Source organism: Xyrauchen texanus, chromosome 35 (genome assembly GCF_025860055.1).
Source record: "Xyrauchen texanus isolate HMW12.3.18 chromosome 35, RBS_HiC_50CHRs, whole genome shotgun sequence".
Classification (NCBI taxonomy): domain Eukaryota; kingdom Metazoa; phylum Chordata; class Actinopteri; order Cypriniformes; family Catostomidae; genus Xyrauchen; species Xyrauchen texanus.
The window spans coordinates 18,058,375-18,071,297 of NC_068310.1; the positions used below are offsets into that span (position 1 = coordinate 18,058,375).

Below are 12,923 nucleotides of genomic sequence, written 5' to 3' on the forward strand. Positions count from 1 at the left end.
TCACCAGCCCGCTGAATGACCTTACTAAAATGGGGGCTCTGATCCGGTCCAGTGGACAGAGTCGTGCCAACAGGCCTTCCTTAAGGTAAAATCTGCACTGTGTGGGGGGCCGCTTTTACATGCACCTGATTTCTCTCTCCCCTTTATTTTGCAGATTGATGCATCTGACAGGGGGCTGGGGGCAGTGCTCTCGCAAGCTCTCCTTCAGGGAGACAAAATATAGCACCATCGAGAAGGAGTGTCTTGCGATTAAGTGGGCGGTTCTGACGCTCGGCTACTACCTGCTGTGGCGGGCCTTCACCCTCTGTTCCGATCATGCCCCTCTGCAGTGGCTCCACAGCATGAAGGATACTAACGCGCGGATCACCCGTTGGTATCTGGCTCTCCAGCCCTTTAAATTCAAGGTTGTCCACAGGCCGGGGGCACAGATGGTTTTGGATGACTTTCTCGTAGGCAGGCCGGATGTTGTCCCGGCCTTAGTCAGCGGTGGGGGCATGTGGCATGGGGGTGCGTGGGTCGGTCTGCGGGAGAGAGAGCGGTATGGCTTGTCACCTGGTTTGTAATTATTTCTAACACCTGTGTCTTGTTGTAGTGATACGGAGAGAGACATTTAAGGAATGCCAAGTGTCGAGAGAGGGAGAGAGAGTGTATCCAGAAAGCACGACAGGAGTAAGCTATTTTTGTATTTATGTTTTCATTTCAACGGCGATTACCGTCGTATGTACCAGAAAGAAATTAAAAATACTAACCTCAAACCTGCTTCGCTGTCTCCTGACTCCTCCATTGCTCAAACAAACCTGTTTACATTGACACTGTGCCTTTGTTGATTTCCCCTAACATTGGGAATGGATTCAAAATATGCATTCTATAAAATCAGTGGACTGACTAAGCAATTTCACAAGAGCCACACATCTTAAACTGGTCACTTGAGAGTGAATACTGTTATACTGGAGAACTGCTCCCTGTTATGCAGCAGTGAAATGGAGAGAGAAAGAGAAACAAATATATTTGCACCCTCCAGTGCTGTACATACAGTGAACACAACAAAATATCAATCTTTCTCGTGACCATCTCCTATTGAGGATCAAATGATTGAAGCTGAGCTGTCAGAGAGAGGTTTAGCTCTCAACCATTGCAACAGAGCAACAGAGACAGAGAGAGAGTGAACAAATGAACCTGTTTCACAAAGGTTGATGTCATACATGTCTGTGTTTTATTGACAAATTAAATTATTAGGGCTGTCAATCACTGGAACGTGGAAAGTGAAATTGCGTCACTGTCCAAAAGTTGAAGGGGGGGGTTCTCACAGGACATGTTCTCGCATTCTATATGCGCTACTTTATAAGGGAATAGTTCACCCAAAATGCAAATCCTGTTCTAATATACTCAACCTCATGTAATTGAAGTATGACTCTAATGTGGAAGACAGAAGTAACAATTTTAAGGAATAATCTGATCCATCTTTTCATTACAATGGTAGATCATTGGAACTCACTTGAAAGCTTAAAAAAAAACAAAAAATTCCATACAGCTTGTGTGTCATATTATAAATACTTCTTAAGGCATACAACAGGTTTGGGGAGGAACAACCTGAAATTTCATTCCTTTTAAGTGAAAATCTTGACTTAATCTTGATTTAAGGACTAACCATCGCAAGTTCCTAAATGAACACTCAAGCTACTGTGAACGAGCTTCTCTCGTAGTGCTTGTGATAGTGCGTATAATACTTCTAGTAGGATCAGGAGGATTTTTGTTTGATCCCATTTGAATGAATTGCCATTAGCATTCCTTTAGGATTTTCTTACAAGGGCAGTTATATTCATTACTCTAACAATGAAAAATGGTTTTGAGCTGACATTTCAATATTCACATTTCTTTTGTGTATTGGTCTGTCAATAAGGCTTTGTTTAAATGGATTTAAGAAGAAAGCGAAAGAGATTACTGAGAAAGAGAGAGTTCAATACGCTCACCCTGCTCACAATCGAATTCCTCCACAGTGGAGACGAAGTGAGGTCTGGAGTAGAAGTTGTGTGGTCCGGGCTGCTGGAGACCCCCCAGGCTGAAGAACGCCCTGTCAGTCGCAGTACAGCAGGAGAAGGCTCTGCGGCTGGGGATAAACGGGTACCGTGTCCAACTCTTCAACTCCAGGTCAAAGGCCTCGAATGCGGTCACTGGCAGCCTGCCCTGACGCCCACCTGTTGGACAAGGGGGAAGTGAAACAAAGGTTAGAGGAGTGTTGGGAAAGATTGAGCTGGAGTGAAAGGAGAGTGTGTGTGTGTGTATAGGTTGTGTCTCTCTGATAGGACTCACTCCATGTGTCAAGTTTGTCCCTGCTGGGAGTTAGTGTGTATGCGATTACCACATATCACTTATGTAATTGGCCATCAGTCACACAATATAATAAACTAATTTCTAATTACAAAGTTGCTTTCAACAATGCTCATTTATCCATGTTTTTTATAGGCACTGATGTTTATCTAAATTAATAAATCTAGAGATTAGGAACACACAAATGATAGTTATTTAATGGCATATCGTTCTTGATTGGCAGCATTAGGTGAAATGCTCTGCAGAAAAACAAATACAAAGGACAATCCTTCTTTTAAGCACACATTGTAAGTGGAGTTTATATCAGCGCATGAGTCTTCATTAATTTATGCTTTTAACATTATGCTGCTCGTCTTTGTTTGATGGCTTGTGGCCATTCATGCCACACAGCCAGGTCAAGCACTGTGTGGATGAAGGACCACCGTATCAAGACCCTGTCATGGCCAGCCAAATCTCCAGACCTGAACCCCATTGAAAACCTCTGGAATGAGATCAAGAGGAAGATGGATGGTAATGGAAAACATGTAACAGTGTTGCATATACAGAATAGAAAAATGAAGTAACTGTATTCAGCACCCGTTAAGTTTTCAGACTTCAGAATACTTTTAGTAGACTTCTCTTATAATTAACACAAATAGGGCAGATATGAAAGAAAAATTATTGTCAATCAAGTAAGAAACAGTTTTTCTAAACAGTGCACAAGCGCACGCTACACACTCGCTCTCTCCTCCTTTAAAAATGGACCATGTTCACCAAAAGGCCTGATGGTAGACACTAAAGAATGAAAATACAATTCCTTATTCATATATAATGTTTCCCAGATTTAATATCTGGAAACCGCACCAGCACATCTTAACAATCAGCATGCTATCAGCTGTGCAGCAGTATCAATACAGTCGGCAATGTTATTTCCATTAATATAACATTTGCGCACATGATACATTGTTTCACACGATTGATGCTGTGTAAATACATTTATGTAGATGTGGCTTCTGTGTAAACGCTGAGTAAAGACGATATATATATATATATATATATATATATATATATATATATATATATATATATATATATAGCAGCCTATAAAACAACTATAAAAACAAAAACACATGATAAGTCAAAGCATCCAAAATAAAGTGTTGGTAATAAAAAAGACTAAAAAAAATTAATAAAATGGTCTTAATATGGAAATATGCAAGCATGCCTAGTTAGAAATTATTTATATACTGCATTGTTGTCACATGACCTCACTACTTTATGTCATCCAATTATCATCTCGAAAATAAATATGGTTTATTTGCATTTCTAATCTAATTTAGTGTCAAAATGTATTATTATTATTTGTCAGTACAATCAAATAAAGGCTTAAGAAAAAAATGTATTGTTAAAGGGGTCATAAAAAAGGGATACATAGGCACGTTAACACTGAAGTCTTAAATGGAAAACGCCCCCAAAACAGACTGTTTGAATCAGAGGATGAGAAACAGGGTGGGAAAAGGTCATAAATCACTAGATTTTAAAAGTTTTTCTTAAAAAAAAATATATTAATACTATAATTGCACCTAAGGGAACATAATAATACAATAAAAAAACCCATGTCATGACCCCTTTAAAATATAAAAAAAATAGCAGTTGACCACAAACTGCCTTCTGTTTGTCTTCTGCCTTCCATAAAGAAAAATATCAGTGTCCAACTCCACATCTAATATAAAGAAACAAGCTACTCAGATTCACTTAGATTAGTTAAAAGTGGAGGTGTAGCACTTCAGATAAGATAATAATGACTTAACAAACTTAATTTCCCCAATTGTGTCTTGCCTTAATAAATATGTATTTTAAAAGTATTCTTGTATTCTGAATACGTTACTTTTTATTTGATGTATTAAGAATACTTTACAGAATACTTTTAAGACAGAGTAATCAGTATTCAGCACAGAACACTTTCTTAAAGTAATCCCCCCTGTGCATACAGTTACAATTTCATTTAGCAGATGCTGTTATCCAAAGTTATCCACACTGTGCAACATTTTGTCAGACTGTATAGACTTTATTTTATAATAAACATTGCAGCCAAGACTTTGGTCATAATGTTCCTGATTGACAACACTAGGTGTTTTATCTAATTTGGCCATCGAAGGAATAGTCATACTGCACGGAAATTTCTGATACTGCCAGAACTTCATCTGAGGCTAAGATTCATCAGGCATTTAATTAGCTGTTAGTGAACATGTCACACTAAATGATGAAGACATTTTTATATGGTAACATCTATATTAACTGATTTAATTACAAAACATTATATAATATGACTGAATCAACCTGATTAATAAGTGACTTTTTTGGGTCTGTTTGAAGTATCTCCTCAATGTAACAGCAGCATATATATACTTTTACAGTGCATGACAATTTGAACTAAATGTATGGTACTTTTTATTCCTCACAGTGTAAGTATTCCTCCTGACTCCTTGGTGTGTGTGTGTTTGTGTGTTCGAATGTGGGTCTCTCTCTCTCTCTCTCTCTCTCACTCATGTTCCAGTTCTCGACACTGTGTTGATGTAGTGACACTAGGGGTCGATCTTGAGAGCCCTGATCACCTCGGATCTTTGAGAAAAATGAAAATTGGCGAGTGGAATTTGTATGCCACTCCCCCGGACATACAGGTATAAAAGGGAGCTGGAAAGAGGATTCATTCAGATTTGTTCTGCCCGTGGCCATCGGAGGCGGAGAGATAACGATTGCACCAAGGAATCACACAAGGACAGAAAGGCATCTTTAAAAAGACGCGTATTTAAAAAGACGTTCAATGTCAATGTGTGTGCTCTTTTAAGAAATATATACTTTTAGCAGAAAATATGCTCTTTAGTAGGGGCGATGGAATGTGCTATATATCCAACAGCATACACTTCTGTAGAGGTGAATGGAACGGCAGTAGTATTCAGCTCACTGATAGTACAACCGCTTGGCTCTGAAGAAAAAATTTGAATGAATCCGCATTCCAGATCCTATGTCCGGGCATGCAAATTCCACTCACTGATTCCCGTTGGCAAAGATTTGTAGGTGTTTTGGGACTTCCAAGAGCAACCCTAGTGTCACTACATCGACACAACGTCGAGTGAGTGACAGAAGGGAAACATCTTGGTTACTGTTGTAACCTCCGTTCCCTGATTGTGTCCATCTTGCCACAATGCTGTACTAGCAGCTGAAATGGCCAAGACCATGTCTTGGCTCCTCAGAACAAAACCTGAATGAATCCGTATTCCAGCTCCCTTTAATACCCATATGTCCAGGGGAGTGGTGTGCAAATTACACTCACCAATATTCATTGTCCTTTTCTCAAAGATTCGGTCAGTTTGGTCAGTGCATTCATTTCTGCAAGAGAGGTTGGAGGGGAGGCTGTCCCCCTCCACCTTGAAGGTGTATGTAGCCACTATTGCGGCCCACCACAACGCAGTGGACGGCAAATCCTTGGGTAAGCACAACTTGATTATCAGATTCCTTAGAGGCGCCTGGAGGCTGAATCCTCCCTGGCCAAGCCTGTTCCTCTACTGGGATCTCTCAGTGGTCCTTCCATGCCATCAGAGACCCCCCTTCGAGCCGCTTGACTCAGTTGAGCTCAAGGCTCTCTCATTGAAGACGGCCCTCCTGATAGTGCTTGTCGGTGGACCCGCGTCTTCCTTGGGCAGTCCCTCTGCCCCTGGTCGCTGTGTTTGTAGAGCTCCTCCCTCATCAGGTAGGACCTGCCACCATGCCACTCCCACGTGTGGCTTGACAACCCATGTGGTGTATTGGCCACATATCACCTCCCCCTTGTCTGGGCAGGATGTGGTCTCTGCAGGGTCTTTTCCCCCTGAAAGAATAGGATCGCAAAAGATCATCTTCCCCGACGCATTTCATAGCATTTAGATAGCTGGCTGGCTTGCTCCCATTATGGTCATGTAGCGCCTGTTCCCCCCTTAGGGGTGCTGGGAACCTAAGGTCTGTATATGACACCTTTTTCTGGGGGCGTTGGGGAGGGTTACGTGTGACCGATACAGTTGCTTCTAGCACGCAGCAGCCTGCTTGCACCTGTGTCAGCAGTTCACGTAACATGGTCTAGTGCATGGTGCTTTTAAATGGGACCCCTTGTGTCACTACATTCGACTTAATGTCGAGTGAGTGACAGAAGGGGAACGTCATGGTTACTGTTGTATCCTCCATTCCCTGATGGAGGGAACGAGACTTTGTGTCCCCCTTGCCACGACACTAGACCTACGACTGTAAATGGCTGTCCCTTATTCTCGACTCCTCAGTGCAAAATCCTTACTGTCAGAAGCACGCCCGCTTCCCTTTATATCCGTACGTCCGGGGGCAGGACATGCAAATTCTGTCTGCCAATTTCTCATTGGCCTTTTCTCAAGTTCAGAGGTACACAAGGCTCTCAAGAAAGACCCCTTGTGTCACTACATTTGACACTTCTCTTTCTCTCCATCAGGGAATGGAGGTTACAAGAGTAACCAGGACGTTTCATTTAATATTTTGTCCTTTCAGATGGAAAACATATATGATGCGATCCAAATAGCATTTGAAAAAATGATTTGTTACATTCAAACGAGCAGACAGAGAAGTACTTTGAAGTAAGTTTGGAGCAGAATAAATAGAAATAAACCTTGTGTAAATTGTCAGCTTTATGCTAAGCTAAAATGCTATTTCTAGTCATTTTACATGTACATGTTACCGAGCACAATCATATTTTTTTTTTACCAAGAAAATTCATGTTAGAACATAATTTCTTTTTTCTAGTAAAACCTTTGATATTATGGCAAAAATCATATTCTTGATAATAATTTTTATATTGTTTCCTGTAAAACTATCTAAAAATCTTGTCTTAGAAACAACACTGCATATAATATTTAGGTTTTTCAGAGTATGTATTTTTAACATGTGTATTTTGTCTTACTGTACTGCCAGTGTTTATTGTCAAAACAAGTGTGTAGGGTTGAAGAATGCCAGAAAGTTCAACAAGGGCTGTTTAATTCAACAGGGAGCATTTACATTACTACAACAATTCTTATTAACAAACACACCGTAGCAAATTTGGTACATTCAGTAGTCATCCTCTCTTCATCTCTTACTCTCTCAACTAATACCTACTTTACGACAGTGCTGCCTAGTGGTAGAATGTAGCATACATATAGAGATAGAACACAACATGTCCCTTTTCTGTAAAAGATTACACACTCATAAAATAAGTGTTAGCGGTAAAGAGCAGATCAAAATAAGGCAAGACTTTAGTTGTCTTATACTGTAGAACTAAACAAAATTATACCCACATTTCCTAGGTAGCATTAACACAGAATATTGTGAATAAAGTAACTTTACATAAGGCACATTAAACATGTAACAGTGTACCTAAGTGTAAACATAAGAATTACCCTTCGCTTAACATATTAAAGGTGTCTAGGGCATAATCAGTAATACTCTAACTATAACAATCAACCATCTCAGCTTCTCATTTTCAAGTTACAGCATGACATGGTCCTTATACCACTTAGGCTTGTATTTAACACGTGGCTGTTCGTTAGAAAGGTCAGGAATGACTCGGTTGTCAGAGTGTGGCAGGCTAGATGTGTCACATTCTTGTTCAGCCACAGAGGAAAAGAGAGCAAGGTGAGACGCATTCCAAATCTTCCCATCACTTAGTAAGAAAGCGTTTGGCCCCACTCTCTTTCTCACAATTACTGGGTGAGTGAATCTGGGGTGTGCATTAGGTACATGCTGAGGTTTTCTTATTCTCACTTTCTCTCCTGGTTTGAAAGAAGGTGTGCATGCACCACGTTTAGCATCAGTGTAACGCTTCATTATATGCTGTTGTCTCTGGACTGCATCATGAGCAAAAGCAGCCAGTGGTGATGTGGCAGACTGCAGGGGAAGCATTTTCCTTCCGTAAAGGAGTTCATGAGGTGAGGTGGAATTTGCTGCATGTGGTGTTGCACAGTACACCTGAAGCCAGTTCAATACAGTCTCTTTCCACGGCAGTGACTGTTGAATTGCGGTTTGAATGCAACTTCTGAGGACGTGATGGAATCTCTCAACAGCTCCATTAGCAGCTGGATAGTAGACTGATGTTTTGCTGTGAGATATACCTCGATCCTGAAGAAATGCTGCAAAAGCTGCAGAAGTGAACTGTGCACCATTGTCTGTGACAATGTTCTCTGGGTTACCATGACAACTGAAGAAAGAGGTCAGGAACTGAATAACGTCTGCAGTAGTGGCATTATGTGAAAAAGCAAGCTCAGGCCACTTGGAATAGTAATCAGTCAGAGTAATGGCATACCTGCAGACAGGAACAGCTGTGTAGAAGGGTCCAACAATATCAAGGCCAAGTTTCTTCCACGGCCCATCAGGCAGTGGAACAGGTTGTAGATGAGCAGGGTGAGTTCTGGCTGTTTTATTATTAGAGTGACAAAGTACACATGAAGCTATGCAAGACTGCACTTGCAAGTCCATTTTTGGCCACCAGTACTGGTCTCGCAGGCATTGCTTTTTGCGGACGACCCCTTGGTGACTCTTGTGTGCGAGTGTGATCAGAGTGTGTCGTAGGGAGTTCATCTCTGATCTTGTAGTATGGAGAGAGTATTTCACTTACTGACTTAATAGAGGCAGGCCAACCACTTTCCATTTGTGAGCGCAAGGCTGACAGCTCAGAAAAAGCAGAGCAGGCAGAGTCAAAGTCATCTACTTGGAGTGAGCTCAGGGTAGCAGAAATTTGTGCCACCATTTCAGGTTCTGCATCAAGGTTGGAGTCAGCAGGCACATACAAGGGTAGGTGTGAAAGGCAATCAGCGGTGTAGTTCTGAGAACCTGGTCGGTAGATGACATCATAGTCAAAACAGAGTAAACGTGCAGACCAGCGGACAACACACATTCCAGCTCTACTGATTCCTTTTGTGCTGAGCAGTGTTGTCAAAGCCTGGTGATCTGTGCGGAGAGTAAAACGACGTCCCCACAAGTATGTTCTCCATTTTTCTGCGGCCCACACACAGGCAAGTGCTTCTTTTTCAACTGTAGAATATTTTCGCTCTGTTGCAGTTAGTGTGCGGGAAGCAAAAGCTACAGGCTTCTCTGTGCCGTCAGACTGTACTTGTGCAAAGACAGCGCCAAGTCCATAATCATTGCGTCTGTGGATATTACAGGGCGTAAAGAAGGGTCGAACAGAGCAAGTGCAGGACTGTCCACAAGAAGTTGTTTAACTTCTTCAAAACTGTTTTGAGCTGCAGGAGTCCATGTAAAGGTATCTTTGTCGCTGGCACATGCACGCATAGGGGCCACAACTGTTGCAAAGTTAGGCAGAAACTTCGAGTACCATGATACTAGGCCCAAGAAGGAACGCAGGGCAGCAATGTCAGATGGAGCCGGGGGTTTCAGGACAGCCATCATTTTCTGGAAGGCTGAAGGGGCAGATGCAAGGCCATAGGGAACCCTACAATATCTGAAAAGACCTTCATGTGTGATGAATGCTGTGAGGTCTTGGCTCTCTTCATGGAGAGGCAGCTGGTAATATGCATTAGCTAGATCAATTGTAGAGAACATTTTCGCACCTTGTAGGTTTGCAAACAGTTCATCCTCATGAGGCGCAGGGGGTAACAGTCTGTAACTACGGCTTTGTTAGGTTCACAGAGGTCTGTGCACATTCTTATTCCACCAGTTTTGCATCCTGTGACTACTATCGGTGAAACCCAGGGTGATGCATCAATCTTTTCAATGACGCCAGCTTTCAGCAAGCGGTCCAGTTCTGCTGAGACAGAAGCCCTTATTGCAAAAGGCAGGCGTCATAGTTTCTGACTTACAGGTTTGACAGTATGGTCGATTTTAACCTTATGAACAAAGTTGCGTGCACAGCCAATGTCAGGAGCAGCAGGAATGCAGTATGCAGGGGTAGAGTCTGTAGTCAACACAGGGACAGAAGGATCAGTGAATGGAGGTAGGACAGTATTGCCTTGAATGCAGATGTTTAAGGCAGCCATAATATCTCTTCCCATGAGAAGGGTGCCTTTCTTTACCACAAAGAACGTAGCGATGAGGTAGAACTTCCTCTACTCACTGTGACGTGTATGCATCCAAGCACAGGAATTATTTTCCTTGTGTAGGTCACCAGCTGACTAGTAGGTGGTAGCAGTGGTATGTCGCCGAAGCACTTATCGTAGAAGTTTTAGCATTTCACCGAGGAAAATTAGCAACATGTTTATCAGTTCCACATCTGAAACAGCTACGAGAGGACGTAACAGTCGCATTGGCAGAATTATTTGGGCGAATTTGCCGTTTGTATTTTTTATATGGACGGGGCTGTACAGCTTGCACTGAAACACTGTCACCTGCTGCAATAGTTTTAGCTTGCTGGACAGCAGATTCCACTTGAGTTGCAATTGTAACTGCTTTACCAAGGGTTAAATCTGGTTTGAAAAGAAGCCTTTCCCTAATGCTGGCATTGGTCACATGTTCAATTAGCTGGTCACGGATCATTTTGTCCGTTTTATCATCAAAAGCACATTTTGAAGCAAGGTTATGTAATGCAGCCACATACTGTGTAATAGTCTAATGAGGTGCTTGTGTCCGCTTTCTGAAAGCATGACGTTCCACAACAATGTTAACTTTGGGTGTGAAATGTTTCTCTAATGCATGGGCAGCAGAGGCAAACGTGTCACCTGTATCTGGTAATGAGTAGAAAGTGCGTTGTCCCTCGACTCCGAGGCAATGGAGTAATGTAGCTCTCTTGCGAGCCTCAGGCCCAGCATTTCCTGTTGCATTAATCACCAGCATGTAGTTGTTGAAAAGTTGACATCCACATGTCGAAAGGCATCGGCGGCTCTCCCGGGCAAGGCAGGGAGAGCTGCCGATGCCTTGGTACATTCTCAGAGGTGGAGGCACGTTAGCCGTTATGAATCAGTAAAAACACGCAAAAAGACTTAGGTTAACTCGTCGCCAAAATGTAGTGTTGAAGAACGCCAGAAAGTTCAACAAGGGCTGTTTAATTCAACAGGGAGCATTTACATTTCTACGACAATTCTTATTAAAAAAACACACCGTAGCAAACTTGGTACATTCAGTAGTCATCCTCTCTTCATCTCTTACTCTCTCAACTAATACCTACTTTACGACAGTGCTGCCGAGTGGTAGAATGTAGCATACATATAGAGATAGAACACGTCAAAGTGAAAAAGTAATCCAAAGCATTTAGAATATTTACTGACCTTGAGTAATCTAACGGAATACATTACAATTGTTTTTTTAGCATGCATTCTGTAATCTGTAGTGGAATACATTTCAAAAGTAACCCTCCCAACCCTGCCAGCTGCTACTGCCAAGTCCAATTGTGTTATGAAATCGAGTCCTAAGCCAGCACGTCACGGAGCCTTTTTTCATTTGTGTCAAATTACAGTAAACATGGCATTTGTCTACCCTGACTAAGGCATTTACAACACATGGAAGTCTCTCTGGAAAACAATGTAATAAGTGAATGATTCGTGGGTGTGCATCACACTGCTTATGTACAGTATATGAGAACTAAGAACCCAACAAATTCTGTACCAATTCTAGGCATGCCTTTTTATAAATTCCCTCTTTCTCTCAATCATGCTCTGTTCTCTTTTCCATGCATTTACAATATAATGGTTCTTTCCCCCAGCACTGACATGACTGAGAGCTCTCTGGGACAGAAGAACAGAGAGCCAGAGAAAAACACACACAAGAGAATACAAAGGCAGGAGTAAAATAACCTGTCTAAGGAACAATGTGGAAGAGAGGATAAGAGAGAGAAAGGAGGACTGAATATGTAAATGTAATGATGTGAGAATACAGAGACATATTTTTATAGAGAAATGGGCAGCTTTATCCATAAAAAGTGTGCCAATTAGGTTACAGCAGTCCATTAAAGCGACCTTGTTCTCTTGAACTTTCCTGCACTTCCCCAAATTCTTTAAACATTTTTTTTTGCAGTTTTACCTTCAATCATTAATGCTTCCATGGTCACAATTGTGAAACAGGGCAAATACATGAGCTTACTGAAGACAAACATGTGCTAGAGGGAGATTTTAAGCTGAGTGATTGACCTGCTTAAACCAGCTGAAGACCAGCATTGCTAGGCTAGGAGACCAGCTAGACCAGCTAGCTTAGCCAGACTGGGAGACCAGTTAGACAACCTGAAAACAGCATGGCAAGGATAGGAGACCAATTATACCAGCTGAAGACAAGCAAGACCAGGCTAGAAGACCAGCTTAAGACCAGCCTGGCTGGCTGGGTAACCAGTTTTATCCATTGAAGACCAGCTTGGCCAGGCAAGGAGACCAGCTACACCAACTGAAGTCCAGCTTGACCAGACTGAGAGACAAGTTGAAGAGCAGCATGGCCAGGCATGTGGACCAGCTAGACCAGATGAAAACCAGCTTGGCCAGGCTAAGAGACTAGCTAGACCAACTGAAGACCATCATGGCCACACTGAGAGAGAAGCTAGACTGTTAGACCAGCTGGAGACCAGGAGGCCAGGCTAGGAGACCAGCTAGACCAGCTGAAGACCAGCTTGGCCAGACTGGGAGACTTTCTAGACCAGCTTAAGATCTGCA

The 12,923-nt window shown here is 42.2% G+C and overlaps 1 protein-coding gene across 1 annotated transcript in view; it reads right to left on the minus strand.

Moving 5' to 3' along the window:
- The window catches only part of LOC127628749 (kelch domain-containing protein 8B-like), a 187,883-nt gene that overhangs the window by 48,525 nt on the left and 126,435 nt on the right, over positions 1–12,923 (minus strand). Inside the window, exon 3 of the mRNA XM_052105609.1 lies at positions 1,971–2,195. Within this exon, the coding sequence (XP_051961569.1) occupies positions 1,971–2,195 (225 nt within the window). The remainder of the gene's footprint in view (positions 1–1,970; positions 2,196–12,923) is intronic.